This window comes from Chlamydomonas reinhardtii, chromosome 10 (genome assembly GCF_000002595.2).
Source record: "Chlamydomonas reinhardtii strain CC-503 cw92 mt+ chromosome 10, whole genome shotgun sequence".
In the NCBI taxonomy this organism is placed as follows: domain Eukaryota; kingdom Viridiplantae; phylum Chlorophyta; class Chlorophyceae; order Chlamydomonadales; family Chlamydomonadaceae; genus Chlamydomonas; species Chlamydomonas reinhardtii.
Genome location: NC_057013.1, coordinates 2,040,032 through 2,060,528, shown reverse-complemented (window position 1 = coordinate 2,060,528; position 20,497 = coordinate 2,040,032). Strand labels below are relative to the sequence as shown.

Sequence of the window (20,497 nt, the reverse complement as noted above, 5' to 3'; positions counted from 1 at the left end):
ATGATACAGACATAGTCAAAGGCAGGAATTGCGACTGTCTAACTCACAGGGTTAGCGGGAGGTCGTGAAACTGGTGCTCCGTCCCCACGCCTGTAAGGGGATACAGGTAGTGCAATACACGAATAGGAGCAGTTTTTTGACCGTCAGCACGTTTCCTCACTGGTAGAGTGAAGGTGAGGAGCTCGCCCCTCGTTGTGGCCGTGGAGTGCTGGCCCATATCGTGCTGGGCGACATCCGGCTGATCTAAGTGCGGTTTCCTGGTAGTCACATTATTCCCGTTATGTAAACTTGTCTGAAGCCAGGCCCTTTGCTTGCTGGTATTCAGGATGCATTCCAGCCTTTTGGGTGCCCCTGTGCGGGGCTTCACGCCCTTTAAGAAGCATAAGCAGGGCGTGCAGGCGCGTGTGGTGCTGCCGCGCGCTGCCCAGCCGCTCCGCCTTGCGGGTGTGGTCGCCAATGCCGGAGCGAGCGGCTCGCGCAACCTTGTTCGCGCGAGCGCGGCCGCGCCCGCAGCGACAACGGCTGCGCCTGCGTCTGCTGCCGCGGTCGCGACCACTCCTTCCAACGGCGCTGCGCCAGCTCGCAGCGGCCTTGTGAAGGATGCCCCGTCGTTCCAGGAGGCGATTACCAAGCTGCAGGAGTACTGGGCGTCCGTGGGCTGCGCCATCTGGCTGCCGCACAACACGGAGGTCAGCAACTGGGGAGATAGGGGAGAGGCACTGGGGAAGACGTGCGTGCAGCACGGTAACGGGATGTGGGTTGGGGGTGAACACGTGCGCATACGTCGAAGGGTGTTGCAAGGGTTTCGCCCAAGCCCCAGGCGCGCCGCATAGCGCGCCTTCCACAACCACGCTTACCACAGCAGCTCTTATCACGCCCACGATTCTACACGCAAACGGTTTCGCACGCACATGATTCCACAGGTGGGCGCGGGCACCATGAACCCCGCCACCTTCCTTCGTGTGCTGGGCCCCGAGCCCTGGAACGTGGCCTACCCGGAGCCCTCCATCCGCCCCGACGACTCGCGCTACGGCGACAACCCCAACCGCCTGCAGCGCCACACCCAGTTCCAGGTGCGGGGTCGGAGGGGCGGGGAGGGAAGGGGATAGGGGCCCGGGAGGCAGGGTGCGGCAGGGGTGGATATGGAGAGGGCCGATATCGGGAGAGCAAGGCATGGGTAGGGAGGCGGTTGAGCGGGTGCGCGAGGTAGATGGCGGCGGCGGCGTGGAGAAGCAGCAGCAGCAGCAGCAGGCGCAGCTGGACGGGCCGTAGCCGAAGGCGGAGGCGGAGAAGGAGGAGCAGCGGCAGCATTGAGGCGGAGCAGCCAAAAGACGTCGCGCGAGGAGGCGCGGCGCGGCGGCAGCGGAGCCGGCGCAGCATGCTGTCGCGTTGCTGCGGGCTCTGGCATTGGAGCGGGGCTACCCGCTGTCGCCGGTTGCAGCAGAGGGCGGGGGCGAGCTGGGCTAGGTCCAAGCCGGCCGCAGGCTGACGCCGGCAGCCTCGGGGAGGAGCCGCCACCAGTTCATCAGTGCTTGAAGCCGGCTGGTGGTGGTGGATGCCGGGGCCAGTGGGAGAGTGCTGCGCGGGCGGCCCTGGCGCGGCACGTGTGCAACCCCCTGGCCGGCGCTGACTCACTCACTCCCACGCTGCCCGCCTGGCTGCTGCGCAGGTGATTCTGAAGCCGGACCCCGGCAACGCGCAGGAGCTGTACCTGGGGTCGCTGGAGGCGCTGGGCATTGACACCAAGGTGCGGCGGGGTGATGGGGTGGAGGGGTGGAGGTGGGGGAGGCGGTGGGGGCAGAGTCGGGGGATGCTGGAAGGGCCAGAATGACGCGGTGGTGAATGAGGTGGCTGCTGAGCGGCGGACTAGTCCACCAATCCACAGTGGGGCATGACCGCATGAGTGATGGCACTTCAGGGCTTGACGGCAGCGGCAGTAGATTTGACACACGCGCACGGATTCCGAATACTGGGTCAGCCGCCGCACCCTCCTCACTCCTCCATCCCCTCCGCCCGCCACCTCGACCACGCAGAGCCACGACGTGCGCTTCGTGGAGGACAACTGGGAGAGCCCGGTGCTGGGCGCCTGGGGGCTGGGCTGGGAGGTGTGGCTGGACGGAATGGAGGTGACGCAGTTCACCTACTTCCAGCAGGTGGGGCCGGGGCAGCCCGGTTTGCTGGTGGGGCAGGGCGTGTGTGTTTTGGGGGAGGGGCAGTGGGGGTTGGTTTGCCCGACCCCCACGAATGAGGGGAAAGGGACGCGAGCGGGTGGGGATTGTGGTATGAGGTGGGTTGGAGTGGAGGTTTCGGAAGCGGTAGGGGGATGAGTGGAGCCGGGCGTGTGAGAAGCGGGAGGCGGGGAGGCGGCCCAACTAGGTAATGCAGGAGCGCGCCGCCCGCCTCATGCTTGCCGCACGGCCCGTCTTGGCCCCCCGCCCCCCTAACCTGCTCCACCCAACCCACCTGCCTCAACCCCCCTTAGGCCGGCGGCCGTGTCCTGGACGCTCCCGCTGTGGAGATCACGTACGGCCTGGAGCGCATCTTGATGGCGCTGCAGGGCGTCACCAACTTCAAGGACATCCGGTGAGGGGCAGGGGGAAGGCAGTGGGAGGGAGAGGAGGGAGGCAGGGGCGGGGACAAGAGCGCAGGATTGCAGGCGCATGGCTGGGGTTTCGGTGGGGCTTTGGAACGGGGGCGACGGATATCTATAGCAACAACTACGGCAACACCATGTGCGTGTATGTTGTGTGTGTATGCGTGCACAGCTACGCGCCCGGCGGTGTGACGTACGGCGAGATGTTTTACCAGAACGAGTACGAGATGTCCTGCTACAACCTGGACGAGGCGGACGTGGCGGGACAGCGCGCCCGCTTCGACCTGTACGACAAGTGAGTGTACGGCCATGTGTACTGCACGACACGGAGGCTGGGGCTGAAAAGGATGAACGGGGCCGGCTGTGGGGGCGTGGGCCGGGCGGAGCGGCTGGTGGCTGGCGGAAGGCGGGGATGGGGATGGGCATGGGGATGGGGATGGGGAGCGGACGGGCTGCCGATGGCGGCCCGGCCCTTTTGGTCGGCCGGTGCCTCGCGCCACTGTTGCCTTCGCACGCCCGCTCCGCGGCTACTGCCAAGCACCTGCCAAGCAACCATCAACGTCTCAAAATCCTCACAACCTCAGCCCCTGCCCATCCCCCTCCTCTTGCCCATCTGCCCAAAGGGAGGCCCGCCGCCTGCTGGCCAAGCGCCTGCCCATCCCCGCCTACGACCACCTGCTCAAGCTGAGCCACACCTTCAACCTCATGGACGCGCGCGGCGCCGTGGGCGTCACCGAGCGCGCCGAGTGCTTCGCCGTGCTGCGCGGCCTGGCGAGGGAGATCACCGGTGGGTGGTTTGAGGGTGTAGGGTTGGGCGTGTGAGGGCAGCGGTGGCGTGTGGAAGCGCGGAAGGGGCGTGGGGCAGAGGTAGCGTGTGGAGGGTGAGGGGCGTGGCTACCTCCCTTGGGCATCATGTTCACGGGTGGTCCTGTGTAATCTACCGTACTTCCTTCCCCTGTGCTTTGTTCCGATGCCGCAGGCCTGTGGGTGTCCCGCCGTGAGGAGCTGGAGCACCCGCTGGGCCTCATCCCGCCGCCCGCCGTGCCCAGCCCGCAGCGCCCCGCGCCGCCCGCCAGCGCGGAGCCGCGCACCTTTGTGCTGGAGGTGGGCGGCGAGGAGCTGCCGCCGGATGACGTGGTGTCAGCCGTGCACCAGCTGAGGTGCGGGGGCGGGCGGGCGGGCGCGTGTTTGCAAGGACTGCTGCATGTAGCGTAGGCGTAATAGTTTGCTTGGGCTGCTGCGATACCGCCGCCTTCACTCGATCGCTTGATTGGTCGATTGCTCGATCTCGTTGAACCCCGCTCAAACGCAGGGAGCGTGTGCCGGCGCTGCTGGCCAAGCTGCGCCTGTCGCACGGGGCGGTGCACGTGGAGGGCACCCCGCGCCGCCTGGCGGTGGTGGTGGAGGCGCTGGCGGCGGCGCAGACCTCGGAGGAGTCCAAGGTGCGCGTGTGGGGGGGGGGGGAGGGCGAGCCGTGCGGGGCTTGGGAAGCCGACAAGCTGTCCATGCAACGGATGTGACCGGGGTGGGCGAGATTGTAGTGGCTAGGGGCATATCGAGGTGCCTGTGGCAGGGGCCAGCGCCGTTGCCTGTGCTGGACCGAACATGCGAGGCCTAGTAAGGCGTAATTGCAGTTCGGTTATCATTGGAATTCCCTCCGTTAGCGCTTCCACACATCAACAATTGCGTCCCCGCCCCGCCTCGGATTATCCGCCCATCCACGCCTCCCCCATCCTCACTCCATTCCCACCCATTCCAACCCATTCCAACCCACGCAGGTCCGCGGCCCGCCTGCCAAGCAGGCGTTCGCGGCTGACGGCGTGACGCCCACCAAGGCGCTGGAGGGCTTCTGCCGCAAGAACGGCGTGGAGGCGGGCGCGGTGTTCAAGGAGGCCGACCCCAAGGGCGTCGAGTACGTGTGGGCGGTGGTGAAGGACGCCGGCCGGCCCGCGGTGGAGGTGAGGAGGCGGAGGGAGATTTACAGTAAACTAGAGAAGGAAGCAGGAAGCAGGACAAGACATGTTTGGAGGGAGGGCGGGAGGAGCAGGAGCAGGTTTGTGAGAGGAACCGGGAGGAGAGGGAAGGAGAGGGGAGGGTGGGAGTGAAACAAGGAACGGCGTTGCATAGCAAACTTCATTACTCCCCCCGCACAATCTCTCAGCACCATTCGCTCGCGCCAACACCCTGCACGCCCCCGCTGCTGTGCCCCCCCCCGGGTCTGCAATCCTCCGTGTATCCTGTACCGCTTTTCCAAACATCCTTGCGACCCCCTCCCCAGGTCCTGACTGACGAGCTGCCGGCCCTGGTGGGTGGGCTGTCGTTCAAGAAGTCCATGCGCTGGAGCCCGGGCACCGGCGCCGCCTCGCCCGCCTTCAGCCGCCCGCTGCGCTGGCTGCTGGCGCTGCACGGCGACACCGTGCTGCCCTTCGTGTACGGCACGCTGCAGGTGGGCGTGGAACCGTGGGTGGGGAATCGTGGGTGTGGGTGTACGGTACTCATGTGTGGGATTTGGATTCAGTTGGAAGGCTTCTGTGCGCTGGGCAATCGTGGAGAAAAGGGACAATGAGCAGTATAAGAGGAACGCTGCTCAAGCTTTCCATTTGCAGCGACCGTTCACGCGACCGCCACGCCGCCCCCGTATCGGTTTGGACTTGAAATGGCCTTGTCCCATCCCACCTCTGCCCCGCCCACCGCCGCCCGCCCCCGCAGGCCGGCGCCACCACCCGGGTGCTGCGCAACGCCGCCAGCCCCACACTGCCCGTGCCCTCCGCCGAGGCCTACCTGCCCGCCCTGGCCGCCGCCGGCATCTCACTGCCGGGCGCCGGCCGCGCCGAGGCCATCTGGCGCGACGTGACGGCGGCGGCGGCGCGTGTGGGCGGCGTGGTGCCGGACAGCACCCGCGGCGACCTGCTGGAGGAGGTGACCAACCTGGTGGAGGCGCCCAGCGTGGTGATGGGCTCCTTCTCGCCCGACTTCCTGGCGCTGCCCAGGTGCGAGGGAGCTGGGGGCTTGCGTTGGGGTTGTGGTTAATTGCTTGTTGTTTGGAGTTTGTTAGTATGGTGAATGTGCTAGCGTACCGTGTCGTTGAGTGCCGTGCTGTGGTATGCGGTTTTCACTGTTCTTGGGGCCTCTGAACGCCTGGATTGCGTGTTGCCGAAAGCCCTTCTCGTTGCCTGCCATGCCGCCCTCCCTCCTGCTGCTGCAGCGAGGTGCTGGTGATGGTGATGCGCAAGCACCAGCGCTACTTCCCCGTCTTCACTGCCGATGGTGAGATGCGACGCGCCTGGACGGGTGGGCGCCCGCCCAAATCAGCGATGACACGGCCGTGTGCATGTGCAGCCGGCTGGCCCCCCAGCATGCATGCCTTCCAGCACCCGCAGTGTCCGCTGCCTTCTTCCCGACTGCCACGGTGCCCCTGGCGCCCCGCTTCACCAGCTCAATTTTGCAAACACTCCCTCCTCGCTCTACCGTATTGCGTTCAAACCCCGCCTCACCCCCTACTGTGACGGGTACTCTACTTCCCTCCCTTGCACCGTGCGGCCCTCCTCTTCCCGCTCCTCCGTCATCGACACTCCACACTTGTGTTTAACACACTCCGTTCTCAATGAGCGGCTCCTGCCGCCTGCCCCCCTTTTCCAGGCAAGTCGCTGCTGCCGCACTTCATCACGGTGGCCAACGGCCCCATCGACCCCGCGGTGGTGGCGGCCGGCAACGAGGCGGTGCTGCGGGCGCGGTTCGAGGACGCCGCGTTCTTCTACCGCGAGGACCTCAAGCAGCCGCTGCAGGACTTTAGGTGTGTAAAACATACAAGAAGCCCGCCCAGACGGCGTTGGTGTGTGTGGGGGGGGGGAGGGGGTTGTAGATACCAGCCCAAACTAAACCAAACGTGTGTGTGTATTTGGTGGGGGGCGCATGTGCTGGTGCGGCTTGGCGTGGGGCTCGGCATGATGGAGGGTGGGTGTTGCGGAATGAGTGGTCGCGGAAGTGCAGGCAGAACCTTGCAGCAGTCCGCACCGGTTGGCGCGTTGGCCACTCGCCAGAGCCCCTGCGTGAAGTGGCCCTTTTGTGCATCGCGCCCATGGTACCACGGGTCCGCGTCCACCTCCCCATGCACAACGCGCCAATCGCCGTCGTTGTCTGCCCCACGGTCCCACCGCATGCGCACGATACCGGTGATGACGCCCTTCCCTTACGCTGCTTACCCACCCCCATGTCCACACACGCACGCACACACACACACACATACACACACACACACACGCGTGCAGGCCCAAGCTGTCCGGCACCACCTTCCAGAAGGAGCTGGGCTCGCTGCTGGCCAAGTCCGACCGCGTGGAGCAGCTGGTGCCGGCGCTGGCGGCGGCCGTGGCGGCGGCAGCGCCGGCGCAGGCGGCCTGGGCCTCGCCGGCGGTGCTGGAGGTGGCTGTGCAGGCGGCGCACCTGTGCAAGGCGGACCTGGCCACTAGCACCGTCACGGAGATGACGGCACTGGCGGGTGAGCGCGTGGCTGGAGCGGGGCTGGCGGAAACGGCTGGTAGCCAACGGTGGTTTGCTGCAGGCGTGGGGTGTTGGGGCGGCGAAGCAGAAAGGTTGGGGAAGGAGGTGTTGCAGTGAGCATGTGAACGGCGGTAAACGACAGGCGTGTTCCAACAGCGCCGCTGTTGCGCCTGCTGCTACCCTGCCCTCACGCTGCCGCCCACAACCCCCACTACAACCCCACGCACGCTGCAGGCACCATGGGCCGCCACTACGCCGCCAAGCAGGGGCTGCCGGCGGCCGTGTCGGAGGCGGTGTTCGAGGCGTGCCTGCCGCGCCAGGTGGGGCTGCAGGGGGTGCCGCGGGTGGCGCGGGTGGGGATCACCACTTCCCAATAAAGGGCCGGCATATGATGTGGTCGCATTCAACCGGAGGCTCGGACAACGCTCGGCGAGCTGGCCGTTTCCAACATTCCGTCTGAGACCCTCACTCGCACGAACACCCTGCGCCCTCCCCGCATCGGTAACGCGTCGGCTTTGCTGCTGTACCTGGCTACGCCTTCATTTGTAAGATAACCATGAACGTAACCCCTCGCCCCGCAGGCCGGCGACCTACTGCCCAGCAGCCCCGCGGGTGTGCTGGTGGCGGTGGCGGACCGGCTGGACTCGCTGGTGGGGCTGTTCGCGGCGGGCTGCGCGCCCTCGGCCGCGACAGACCCCTTCGCCCTGCGGCGCGCCGCCTACGGCATGCTGCAGGTGACTGCGTGTGCGGGTGCGGGTGGAAATACACATTGGAGGACAGCGTGGCGACGGACTGTGTTATGACGGAATAGAAGCGTGTGTACGGGCTGCTTGTGTGTATGTGGGTTGCGGGAGGGGGCGTGGGGCTGCAGGGTATGCGGGTAGGGAGGGAACGTAGAGGAGGCGAGGTACCGGTGCTGCCACTGCTGTAGCCGAGTGCACCGGCGCCTTCCACCTTCCACTGCCTCTCCCGCCCCACGCCCCGACCCCAATCCCCACCTCCTCCCCGCCCTGATGTTTTACTTGCTGTCCCCTGATTCCCCTGCTTGTATTTTATTCCCAATGATACAAAATTGCACCCTCCTCGCCGCCCCCTCCCTCCAGACTCTGGTTGCCAACAAGGTGTCTGTGAGCCTCAAGGCCGCGGTCGCCGCCGCCGCGGCGCTGCAGCCCATTCCCGTGTCCGCGCAGGTGCAGGTGAGAAGTGAATGGGGCGGGGGCGGGCCCACAGGGATATCTACCGCACACTCGCACCAGTGCGGTCCAGCTGAACCCAACCCCTTCGACCATGATACACCGCGACCCAACCGCTGCCGCAACTTCCAGTCCCTCCAATGTGTTTGTACGTTACGGTATTGCAAGCTCCCGCCCGGTCTGACGCGCTCTTCTCCTGCCTCTCTCTTTCTCCCGCCCCTCCTGCTCCCGCTCCTGCACCCCCCTCGCGTCTACTATGCTACTGTACCTGCCTACGCCTTCACTTCTTAATTAATTATGAATGTAACCCCCCCTCCCCTTCCTCCCCTCCCGCTCCTGCCCTGCAGTCCGACGTGTTGGCCTACCTGGGCGGCCGCATGGAGCAGCTGCTGGGCGACGGCGGCGCGGGGGCCGAGGTGGTGCGTGCGGCGCTGGCGGAGCGCGGTGACGACCCCGCCCTGGTGGCGGCCACCGTGGAGCAGCTCAAGGTGGGTGGTGTGCGTGGATGGTGTGCGTGGGTGGGTGGGTGGGTGGGTGGGTGGGTGGGTGGGTGGGTGGGTGGGTGGGTGGGTGGGTGGGTGGGTGGGGGTGGGGGGTGAGGGGTTATGTGCCCGAGCCCAAAAGGGGGGAGGGATTGCAAGGTTGGGGGGGAGAGGGAGAGCGAGAGAGAATGTGTGTATGGTAGGTCAGCACTATGAGAAGGGGTTGTGTTTGCGTAGCGTTATGATCCAGACGAGCCTTGGTCACCCCGACGTCCATGGAGCGGGAACCACGAGCCGAACGTCTGCACGGCCGACTCAACCCGACCCAACACGCCAACCCTCCTCTTTCTCACGCCCCTCTTGCTCACACCCATCTATTCACACTCACGTACGCAGGCGGAGTGGGAGGCCGGCGAGGGCGGGCGGCTGCGCAAGGTGATGGCGGCGTTCAGCCGGCCCACCCGCATCGTGCGCGGCAAGGAGGTGCCGCCAGCCTCGGTGGCGGTGGCGCAGGAGCTGTTCGAGGGCGAGGAGGAGCGGGCGCTGTTCGCCGCGTACAGCGAGGCGCGCGCCAAGGTGGGGAGGGAAGGGGCGGCGGTGGCGGGTGGCGGGGCGGGGGTGCGGCGGACCAAAACCAACGAAAACGAGCGGAGTACAGGCAGAGGCGTTAGTTGCAAGCGATAAGCGGGGGTACATTCATGATTACTTAAGAAGGGGGAGGGCGCGGCGGGAGGCGGTGTGTTTTCAACACTCCCAGGAGAGGCGCTGATAGGGAGAGGGGAGGGGAGGGCAATGCCGGGGCGAGGCACTGCCATGGTGTTCACGCACGGTGTTCACGCACTGCTGCGCCACACGGTGTCCACAACGCACTCGGCGCACACGCAGGTGACGTCGGCCTCCACGGTGTCCGAGTGGCTGGCGGCTGCGGAGCCGCTGCTGTCGCCCATCGACAAGTTCTTCGAGAAGGTGCGGGCGTGTGGGGGCGTGTGGCGCGTGCATGTGTGGTGCGGGCGGTGGTGCTCGCTAAATGTTCAAAAAAGACGAGGGATCAATCATCTGTTGCGATGTGCGCATTCTTCAAACCTGACCGTGGGCAGTAGGCGCTGCCCAGCCTCCCGCGACCCATGCTTGGTAACACGCCTCAAGATCAGCGCCTTTGCACCCTGTACCTCTGGACGTCGGCACTTCACTTCATATTTGATACACACCATCCCATGGATGGCTACACCCCCTGCTAGTTTCGACGCCATGCGCTCCAATCCTTCACTCTCATCCCCAGTCATGTGCACCTAGCTATGTGTGCTTCTGCTTGGCTTGTGCGTGTGCCTTTGTGTTTTTCCCCTCACAGGTGTTTGTGATGTGCGAGGACCAGGCGGTGCGCGCCAACCGCTTGGCGCTCCTGCGCGACCTAGCGGCCCTTCCGCGCGGCGTCATGGACCTCTCGCAGCTGCCCGGCTTCTAGACAGCTGGTGTGGGCTGGCCGCTTCCCGAAACGGGGCGTTCTCTGTGATCATAACTTATGTGCGAGCTGATAGACTTTGACTGCAGGAGCCTAAGACTGACTTGTTGACGCATTTTGAGAGGAGCTAGGGGTTGGTTCAGGTGTCGCGTGGGCGTGTGCGCGCGGGGATTCCTCCGTCGACTGGCGGGGCCCCGCCACGCGTGTGCGCGGGATGACACGCGACATGACCATCATGCTGGTGTTTGGTGTCGGTGTCGGCACGGGTGGGCCTGCTGTAGGCGCGTTGTGCCCCCAATGAGGAGCGGGTGCGTGCTGTGACACAACGCCGAGAGCATCACAGGCAGCGGGGCGCAATTCGGGATAGGGCTCAGGGCCCTATGGGCCGATGGCACACCACGGGCTGGTGAGGATGCAGGCAGTGCGCTCCTGTCTTGGCGGTGGCGAGTGGAAGGACGTTGGCACGGCGGGAGCGGATATGTGCGCGCCGGAGATCGCGGGCCTATGCTGCGTGGCGGTCGCTGCGTGGCGGACCAAAGCTGTAACAGACGGTATGATGACGATGCTTTGTGGCCTTCCCACGGCTGTATACCGGGCAGCAAGCCTAGGGCTGTTACAGAAATGGAACTGCAAGTAGCAGCGTTTGCCTGGACAGCGGCAGGGTTGGCATGCCACAGCAGCGTTTGGTCCACTTGCCTGCAAGCAGCATTCCGCGTAGCAGGTCCAACATGGTCACAAAGGTCGAACGTGCGGATCGCTTCCTGCTGCAAGTGTGTGTGGGGACGCTGGTGCGCAAGCGCTCGCATGCGTTTGCAGGACTCCATCGACTTAAAGGAAGCAATCCGTTGACTTTGCCCGGCGCATCTGCCGGGAGTACTCCGCGCTTGCCTGCAGCAACTCGACAGACACGCAACCAAACACTAACTAACAGCCTCACCTATGCACCGGCACACTGCCCTGCCGTGCTTCCACCCACGCCTACTTGTACACACGTCCTGCTTGCTAGCGCCCAAGCCACAACGACGCATCAGTCTGCACGGGCTCATCTGTCTTTCCCCACCCATCAAAACGGAACTTATGTATACACGCACATCCATTTCGGACTGCACAACACCAATCTTATTCCTCTGTACCTTATGTACATTGGTGCGCTGTTGGCATGCTTGATTGCGCACTCTCGATCATCGCATTGTCGCTCGCCCTATCCTTGCGCCTAGTAATACATCGCGTCACCTTGCACAGCTTGGGTAGCCGCGGCCAGGCCGGCAGCCCACCAACAGAAAGGCTGCACTGATGCTGCACCATATTGCATGATGCAGCCCTGCCGGGCCCCGGCAACCCCTAGTCCCTGCTGGATGGCCTTGCAGACGTAGACACGCCCCACACCTACACACCCGCCACACCTGCGGCTACGAGCCGCCTGAAAAAGGAGGAAGTTGCCGGCCGCGACTTCTCCCACGCCTCGTCCACCTCCTCCAAGAACGCCCTACGCGCCGCCAGCACCCGCGCCGCATCGTATGCCCCGCGGCCCCGGCTGCCCTCCACGGCGCGACCCTCCGGCCTGGCGCCGGCTATAGCAGGTGCCGCAGCTGCGGCTGCCGCCCCAGCGGCATCAGCTGTAGCACGAGCGGCTGCGCCTCCAGCACGTGCGGCACTGGTAGTGACGGCCGCCGCCGCCCCAGGAGGCGGCCGAGCCAGGTAGGCCGACTTCACCCACGCCACCTCGCCCAACGTGTAGGTCCTATCGTTGCGGCCCTGCACCGCCACGCCCATCACCAGCTCCCGCCACCATCCCGGTCCGGTGCACGCCGCAGCCCCCGCCTCATCACCCTCCCGCACGCTGCCCAGCAGCCCGTGCCGCTTCTGCTTGCGGCTGTTTGCCAGCTCGCGCGCCTGATCCTCCTGCGTTTGTTGCTGAATCCACCAGCGCAGGGCTCCGAGGTTGCCGGCCCGGACCATGTCTATGGGCTCGGGCAGCTGCGGGACCAGGCCGCTGTCGCGCAGGTGGGAGGCGGCCGCGATGTTGCCGTGCGACAGCGCGGCCAGCAAGACCTCCTTAGAGACCGCGGGCGGCTGGCGTGGGCGTTAGAGAGGCAGGCGGGCGCGGAAGACGGTGTTAGGCAGAGCAGTTGGCATGGCTTGGTAGACGTGGTGGGTGCTGTCAGATGAGGAGTCTAGTTGAGTCAGCGCGCGTCATGCGGCACCTACCGTATGCAAAGCCCACCATTTCGCGTAATGACCATCGCCACCCGCCCTCCCGGCTCCAGCCCCTCGTCCGCACGCACGCCTCACCTTCGCGCTGCTGCTGGGGCCAGCTCCAGCACGAGAACCAGCACCGCTGCTACCGCTGCTACTGCTGCTGTCCGCACGCCGCAGCCGCCCCAGCGCCCACTGCAGCTGCTCCACGCTGCCGCCCGCCGCCACCGCCCCCAAGTCCAGTGGCGCGCCCCGCTCCTCATGCAGGTAGACCAGCGTGCCCGCGTCATCAGCGCCGCGTTTCGCAGCCTCCGTGAAGGCCGTGGACCACAACTGATGGCCCATAACGGGCACCAGCGAGCGGTCGTATGCTGCGCATTCCACCGACACCTGCACCACCGCTTGCAGCACGTCAGCCGGCCACGCGCTCGCGCTGCTGCGCAGGTTTGGGTGCGAGCCAAACACGGACAGCCGCCGCTGCAGCAGCAGGTCCAGGATGTGCTGGTGCCCGGCCCGCGCCGCTATCTGCGCGGCGCTGCTGCGGAGCTGCTGCTGTTGCTGATGCTGCGGCACGCCGCACTCGTCCAGCAGAAACAGCAGCGCCGCGGCGTTTCCATAGCCGGCCGCCGCCTCTGCCGCGTGCTGCCACTGCGGCCAGGCGGCGGCGGCGGCGCCCCACGCTGCCGCCTGCAGGTAGCGCAGCCGCTGCTCGAAGTCCGGCTGCGCCGCCGCCGCGGCCAGGGAGTAATCCTGGCCGCAGTAGTCCCAGCGCGCCTCCACGACCCGGTCAAAGACATCTCCCTGACCCAGCATTCGGCAGTACCAAGTGGCGGGTCGCGCCGACAGCAGGTAGTCACACTTGTCGCGCCAATCGGGCGTCGCGCTGCCCAGGGCCCGCACGAACACGGAGCGCAGGTCGAAGGCCTGCTGCCCCACGCCGAAGACGGGGCCGTGCTGCTCAGGCGCGTCCAAGGCGCGCCACTGCACGCAGTAGCGGCGTAGGAGCGGCGCAGGGCAGCCGGCGGCGATGCCGCGGAGCACGATGCTGCGGCTGCCGTCGTGCCCGAACGTGTGCCCCGCCAGCAGCCGCTCCAGCAAGGCCACGTGGCCGCCCTCCGCCGCCGACGCCGCCAGCATGGAAATGACGGAGCTGCTGCTGGTGCTGAGCTTGAGGATCTCCGAGCCATCCAGCCAGTCCACGATGTGGGTTTGCCCGGCGCGGCATGCCGCCGCCGCGGCCTTCAGTGACCACTGGCTGATCTGATGCAGCAGCCCTTGGCCCGCCATCCACTGCAGCATGGGCAGGTGACCCGCCTCCGCCGCCGCCACGGCCGCATCATCCTCACATTTAACGCCCTCCCTTTGGTGCAGCAAGGCGCACGCGGGCACGTGCCCGCTCGCCGCCGCCGCCGCGAGCGCCTCCGGCGGAGCGCTGCTGCCGCAGTTTGCCAGCGCCACCTCCAAGCTCGGCAGGTGCCCGCTGGCTGCGGCCAGGCAAAGCAAGCGCCTCCGCTTGCGCAGGGTGAGGCCGGACCATGCCTCCGGCCGGCTCCAGGTGATTACGAAGGCCCCGGCCGGCCAGCATGACGCGGCGACGGCGGGTCGCTGCCGCGCCGGCCACCTCGTCTCCGGCTTGCCATCTAGCTGTATGACACGGTATTCGCGCAAGCACGCAGCAGCCTCCTTGTTTATAAGCTTGAGCGACGCAGCAACATCGCCGGGGTGTAGGCGAGCTGCAATTTGCCGAATGGCATCGGGAGTCAGCTTCGCCCATGCAGGCTGTGCACGAGGACTTCCACGCAACATGTCGGAATCCTCAAGAAAAAGGGATTTGGCACATGGGTTTGCATCAGGTGCCGCGGAACCGGAGGAAAGCACGTGTTTCAACCTCCGAAAGGTCCAGTTTGCGAGGCTCAGGGCCATCTATGTATGTGCATTAGGCGTCCTGAATTGTTTTAATGAGCATGGGAGCCTTCCTGGCGTAGAAAAAGCGCGGTCCAGCGCAGCGCAGTCTGGGCCCCGCTCGGGCCCCACTCCTCGCGTGTCGGCCGTTGGCGCGGAACGCACAGGATTCCCACGCAGCCACGACCTAACCAGTAACCGACTTCCCCCCCCCCCCCCCGCATCCCCTTCTACCCCTGCAAAATGCATCTACACTCCCCTTCACAACCGCCACCCTTCACAAACCCACGACTTACGGGGTCGTGGTGCGTGGGGGGGGGGACATGCATGCTACGTACGAGGTGTGTGATGGGACAGGGTTCAAGGCAGGTTGGCGAGGTCCCGTAGGGTGCAGCCGATGCCCAGACCCGTAAGCAGACAGCAAACAGTTTGCAGTGGCAGAGCAGAAGTGCATGGCTGGTCGAACGCCGGCGTTACTGTACCGACAAGTGCTACGTACGAGGTCGCAGTGCAGACTGCAGAGGAAGGGGACATAGCCTGCCTTTGCCATGCCGGCCCAGCCCGTCAACGCCGGCTGCCAGCACGGGCAACGGGCCCCAACGAGTCAACGTGCATGCCCCAGTCAAGTGTGCAGATTGTTGGGCATCGTTTCACAGAAGTCGGGCAGGCTGATGCGGAAGTCGGGCAGGCTCATGCGGGCGCCTAATACCGTGGGGGCATGTCGCACCCGTGGAGAGCACTGTAGGTTTCACAGGGACATTCACATTCACAGGAATGCACGTCGTGCTCACCACCTTGTAACCACACACAACGCAACAACATTCATGCGGGGGGGGGGCAAAGCCGCAAAGTCCATTAGATGCCGCGTCCCAGCCCGCCAGCCGGCTTGGCAACGCCATTGTGCACGCCATGTGCTTACACGTAACCAGCACGATTTCCAAGTCTGAGAGCGCCGTGGCCTCGCAGTGAGCCATCCAGCCCGCTAAGGGCGTGAGCCTAGAGGTCCGCCCCTGACGCTGTACCTCCACCACCGCAACTTCCCATGACTGCTTCCAGCCTTCCACGCTGTGCTGCCTGTCCCCCTTTATCAGCCGTGAGCCGCCACGTACATTTCACTGTCAACATCATCGCCACCTCCCACTCCCACCCCCCATTCCTGACTGCGCGGTATCCCTCCCCTACCCGGTCGTCCCGGATCCCGCCCCTGCCAGCCTGACAAAACCGGACCGCACCATATCCTCAGCCCCGTCCGAAGTCTGGCTTGCGGCCCCCAGCCGCTCACAACCCCATGACCTTGCTGGGCTTGGCCACACCGCCCTCCTCGGGGTCAGCCCAAACCTGCGTGTGGGGAGAAAACGACAAAGACACACCGCTCTGTCAGCTCGCAATCGAGCAGCATTAGAGGCATGAACGGCACAGCAGCTGAGGCGGCATCGCCCGTATGCGCCTTGTAAACCCTTGCCAACAGTGCAGCAAGATCCACGGATGATGAAGGAAGTCCTACTTACAAACTTCGTGCGACCCACATGCCACCAAGTCCTCAAGGCCAACGTCCCTCTTTCCCCTTGCCCCTTCAGTTTGAGCTGGTATCTAGTATCTACGACGCCTCCCCCGAACGCCTCCCCCGAACGCCTCCGCAAACGCCTCCCCAAACGCCTCCCTCCCGCCCCAAATCCCCGACTCCCCACCTTCCAGGGGAAGTCGATGAAGCGCTTGCCCACATCCAGCGTGTCAATCACGGCCTTCTGCTCGTAGCTGAGCTTCCACTCGTACATGCCCTCCAGGTTCTCACGCGCCCGCTCCGCATTGCTGGTCTTTGCGACCACCGGCACCCCGCGCTGGATGTTCCACTTGATCAGCATCTGGGAGGTCGTGTGGTGGGGCGGGCGTAGAAGCACTTACATGCCAAGGAATGAGCAAACGAGGGAGGGGGGCGCTCATACCAAACCCGTGCCCCCACTGACTGTCGTGCAGCTGAAGCCACAAGAATGCCACCCTGACACGACATCAAGACTGGCCGCGCCCTCCCCGTCCTCTCCCGCTTCCAGCTCTGCACACACACACGCACACACACCTGTGCGTTGCTGCGGCCGGCCTCCTTGGCGATGGCCGTCACTCGCTCGTCGTGCAGCAGCTCGTTGGGCTTGACCGCACTCTGTGTGTGCGTGTGTGTGTGTGTGTGTGTAGGGGGGGGCAGCGGCAGCAGCAAGGCGAGATAAGAGCACGGGCCTTGCGTCACCAAGTATACACATCCGCAGCTCCGTACTCGCACCATAGGTTCCCCTGAATCGCCGCACTTCCCTTCACGCCCTCGCTTCCGCCCCCTCTCCGGTCCCTCCTCTCGCCCGCTGTGTCTCGCCCCCCGCCCCTTGTGTCTCCTGTCTGCTCCCACCTGTCCGCCCAGGGGCGAGTACGCCACGCACTGCACGCCCATGCGGTACAGCACCCCCACCAGCTTGCGCTGCAGGGCCCAGAGCGGGGCGAACAAGGAAAAGAGAGGGGTGTGAGTATGTGAGGGGTGGAGTGACACGCAAGAGGGCGCTAGCAGCAGTCGCAGTCGAGGCGGAGAGGGGTATTTCCGTGGGCGGGCCGCGTGAAGCAATGCGTGCGCCCCCAAACCCTGTTGCAGTCCACGCTGCCCCCTTCACCACCCACGCCCAACCGCCTCCCCTCACCACACACGCACCTGGGAGCACATGGGGTGCAGCTCCACCTGGTTGACCACCGGCCGCACCCGGCAGCCCGCGATCAGCTCCTCCACCTGCTTGAGCGAGAAGTTGGACACGCCCAGGCTCTTGACCTTGCCCTCGTCCACCAGCGCCTCCATGGCACCCCACATGGCGGAGATGGGCGCCTGAAGGGGAGGGTGAGGGAAGTTGAGGGAGGTTGAGGGAGCGGGGATGAGGGAGGTTGAGGGAGGTTGAGGGAGCGAGGATGAGGGAGGGAGTCAATGGATAGCATCAACTGCCATCAAGAGGAGCGAGGGGTAAAAAGGTAGGCCGGGAATGTCGTGCTGCCTTTTGCCTCCGCTCCTTCCGCCTCCGCCCCTTCTGTCTCCGCTCCTTCCGCCTCCACCTCTCAAGCCTCCGCCCCTTCCGCCTTCGCCCCTTCCGCCTCCACCCCTTTCGCCCCTTCCGCCTCCTCCACCCCCGCCCTCCAACCCCACTCGCGCACCTCGTTGTCGGGCTGCGGGTTCTCCATGGACGACCCCGCCACCCAGGCCTCGGGCCAGTGCACCAGCAGCAGGTCCAGGTGGCCGCAGCCCAGCTTGGCCAGGCTCTCCTCCACAGACTTCCTGTGGACAGGCGGAAAAGGGAAAGAGGAAGGGCAGGCGGCCGAGTGTCGTACGGTTAGTGCCGACACGACACGCAGCTCGCAAGACCCGTACACACAGGGTATGCAACCCCCGCGCAGCCCCTCCTCCGCACGCACCCTCCCCGCCCCTCCTCCGCACGCACCTGACGTCAGCGGGGCGGTGGTGCGTGTTCCACACCTTGCTGGTGATGAACAGCTCGTCGCGCTTGCCAGCCGCCAGGAAGTCAGCCAGGCCAGCACCCACCACCTGCAGCAGCGGCACAGCAGCAGCGGTACACACCCGCGCGGCGTTAGGCGGCGCTAGGCGACGGAGGCTCAGCAGCCCAGGGCGGCGAGAGGCGGTAAGGCAGGGCCACTCTCGCGGTATCAGGGTCGGCCCGTTCCTCAACTTGCGCCGCAAGCCGTGCCCCCGCCCTCCAATGCGTCCCCATGAGACCTTGGGCTCCCCACGGCTCCTCTACCCATACACAGCGACCCGGCCCCTGCAATCCGCCCCATACCCAGCGACCCGGCCCCTGCAATCCGCCCCAGCCTCCACCCCCGCACCTCCTCGTTGCCGTAGAACCAGGCGCAGTCGAAGTGGCGGTAGCCCAGCGCCAACGCGTCCCTGGAGGCCGGGCGGAAGCGTCCAGACCACGAGCAGGTCAGGCAGGCAGGTGAGAGGAGTCGTCACAGGGCACAGCCTGACCTAGTGGGTGGATACAGCGGCCCAACCGGCCGGCCCCTGTCCAGCCCTTTCTGGCACCGTTTTGCGGGCACAGAGCACACCCGCACGCTTTCCCTGCGTCTGCTGCTCCTATGCCCCACCTCCCATGCCTATTTGCCCATGCGCCCGCCCTCCGCCTCATCTCCCATGCGGTCGTGTCTCACTTGATGACCTGCGGGTCCTTGATCATGGCCGTGCCGAAGCCGATCATGGGCAGCCGCACGCCGTTGCTCAGCCGCACGCTGTCGGGCTCCTTGACGGGGCCGGTGGGGGCGGGAGCCTGCGCCGGAGGCCGAACGTGAGGCAGTGAAGTGGTGTTGTGTGTCGGTAAGGGCGACAATCGGAAGCAGCACGCCCACGCGGGTATCCGCGCCGGAATGGTCGGCAGGCTCGGCACAGCTGGGTTGTGCGGTGTCCCCAGGAGCTGGTGCTTCAAATGCCATTGAACACACGGCCCCGCGGCACTTCATACTTGTGACTTTATCACTCCGTCCTCCATGAACGGCTCCCTCCAACGCCATGAGGAACCCATGAAGAGCTCAAGCCCCGTTAGCCATGCCGTTCATCATCACTGGTTACTCACCGCCGCGTTTGTGCCCCGGTAGCCGCGGGGGGCGGGGCCGTTCCAAGTGCCCGTGCCGGCCTGCATTTTTTGTGGCGTCCGAGGGAGTCGTGCGTTGGTGGCAGGTCGCGATTGCAAGGTCGTGGGCGGCGGGCGGCCGAGAGTCCTGTGCACGACAGCGCTCCTGCAACGCCGTGCATGCCTAACGTTTTCTCCCGACCGCGAACCCCGCACACACACGAGCCCGGGAACAACATATAATATGCACCTAGCTGCAGTTGCAGCTAGATGTGTGTTGGCAGGGGGTAACCAGGTCCGGGTCGACGGTTGCGAGGGCGTGGCCAGACTCGCGCCACAGCGTGCCACGCACCCGCGAGTGGACGTCGCTGCCACCCTGCTCCGACGGCAGTGGCGCGTGCGAAGCACCGTGTCCACCAGAGCCATATCCGCTGCTGTGACCGTGGCCGTCGGAGTGGCCTACATGCGAAAGAGCTGCTGTTGGTCGCGAGCGAGTTGTCACGATGGCGTGACGGCGCAATTTTCTCTATCGCACCTTCACGAGCGCGGAGTGAGCCGTAATTCTCCGTAGAATGAAAACCAGAGTGATGCATCAGATACGGGAAGGCCCGGCCCTTCCAGGCCACCTCGTGGCACCCGTCGTGGCTCATGGTTGTGTGGACAAGCGCGACAAGCACAACACGACTGAGGTAAACTACCGTTCCAGTAATACACAGGCAGTCACAATAACAAAGCAATTTGCATCCGTGGACGATGATGGCTGCAACGCAGTTTCGTCCATGCCAAACCCTGAGGCCTGCGGCCTTCCCATGCTTGAACCATACTCACGTGGTCCGTGTTTCGAACCCGCACCTAACATGTCACACAGCATAACTACACCGTCAACACCTCCCTTGCACGCTAAAATCGATACCGACACAGTGCGGTCATCGCCAATGGACCGACACATCCATCCCTGGAGTGCGGGTAACTGGCTCTGCTGAGCGTTTGGGCCCCCGGCTTCATCTTGTCCAGCACACCATACAATCACAATCACAACAAGTGCGCCACGTCTCGATAGGTACCACACGGTGACGGTGGTGGCGGTGGCGTGGTGGTGAGCGGGCGGTTTGCAGTGCTGTTTTTGTCCAGCACGACAACAGGGAGCGGCGGCAATGGCAGAGGGGCAGGACGGCCAGCTTGCAGGTAAGGGGAAGGAGTTCGCGGAGTACGCAGAGGTTGAGCGCGTATGAGCGGCACGTGCTGCCTGAATGCGGAGCGTACCGTATTATGTTTGCCCACGCTGCCCCAACTCGTGTCCCAATATCCCCGGCAGGCCCGTCATAACTTCATACCCATATTCGTCAACCTGAGCATTGACAGCTATACTATGATGCCTACCGGTTTGGTGACAATCCGGCTTAACGAGGGCCAGTGCGCCCACATCCCTACAATATGGTGCTTGGTAGCTTGCTTGGTAGTGCACTGTCGATGGCGAGGCGGTGGCATTTGTTAACATCGTTACAATCGCGGTGGTGAAGCGAGTATGTTGCGAACAGGGGTTCACAGGGAACGAGGAATCGGCCTTGGAGGCT

At 65.1% G+C, this 20,497-nt stretch overlaps 3 protein-coding genes across 3 annotated transcripts; 1 reads left to right on the top strand and 2 right to left on the bottom strand.

Moving 5' to 3' along the window:
* The first annotated feature begins 24 nt into the window (after nucleotides 1–24).
* On the top strand, nucleotides 25–10,781 carry CHLRE_10g433000v5 (uncharacterized protein). Its single transcript, XM_043066675.1, has 23 exons — nucleotides 25–173; nucleotides 326–689; nucleotides 924–1,073; nucleotides 1,670–1,747; nucleotides 2,034–2,153; nucleotides 2,483–2,583; nucleotides 2,766–2,888; nucleotides 3,217–3,380; nucleotides 3,573–3,753; nucleotides 3,906–4,035; nucleotides 4,372–4,551; nucleotides 4,872–5,039; nucleotides 5,303–5,583; nucleotides 5,799–5,860; nucleotides 6,233–6,386; nucleotides 6,862–7,088; nucleotides 7,325–7,410; nucleotides 7,672–7,824; nucleotides 8,194–8,286; nucleotides 8,631–8,771; nucleotides 9,162–9,341; nucleotides 9,651–9,731; nucleotides 10,114–10,781. The coding sequence occupies exons 2-23, from the start codon at nucleotides 327–329 to the stop codon at nucleotides 10,225–10,227; spliced, it is 3,330 nt and encodes a 1,109-aa protein (XP_042920072.1). The 5' UTR covers nucleotides 25–173; nucleotide 326; the 3' UTR covers nucleotides 10,228–10,781.
* A 44-nt stretch (nucleotides 10,782–10,825) lies between these two features.
* CHLRE_10g432950v5 (uncharacterized protein) lies at nucleotides 10,826–14,373 on the bottom strand. Its single transcript, XM_043066674.1, has 2 exons — nucleotides 12,517–14,373; nucleotides 10,826–12,297 (listed from the first exon to the last, which is right to left on the bottom strand). The coding sequence occupies exons 1-2, from the start codon at nucleotides 14,224–14,226 to the stop codon at nucleotides 11,611–11,613; spliced, it is 2,397 nt and encodes a 798-aa protein (XP_042920071.1). The 5' UTR covers nucleotides 14,227–14,373; the 3' UTR covers nucleotides 10,826–11,610.
* Nucleotides 14,374–14,671: 298 nt separating this feature from the next.
* On the bottom strand, nucleotides 14,672–19,653 carry CHLRE_10g432900v5 (uncharacterized protein). Its single transcript, XM_043066673.1, has 12 exons — nucleotides 19,459–19,653; nucleotides 19,276–19,382; nucleotides 18,927–18,986; nucleotides 18,508–18,623; nucleotides 18,184–18,244; nucleotides 17,781–17,884; nucleotides 17,497–17,617; nucleotides 17,009–17,176; nucleotides 16,715–16,783; nucleotides 16,397–16,477; nucleotides 16,011–16,184; nucleotides 14,672–15,660 (listed from the first exon to the last, which is right to left on the bottom strand). Exons 1-12 carry the CDS (start codon nucleotides 19,571–19,573, stop codon nucleotides 15,601–15,603), a joined length of 1,236 nt encoding a protein of 411 aa, XP_042920070.1. The 5' UTR covers nucleotides 19,574–19,653; the 3' UTR covers nucleotides 14,672–15,600.
* Nucleotides 19,654–20,497: the final 844 nt, after the last annotated feature.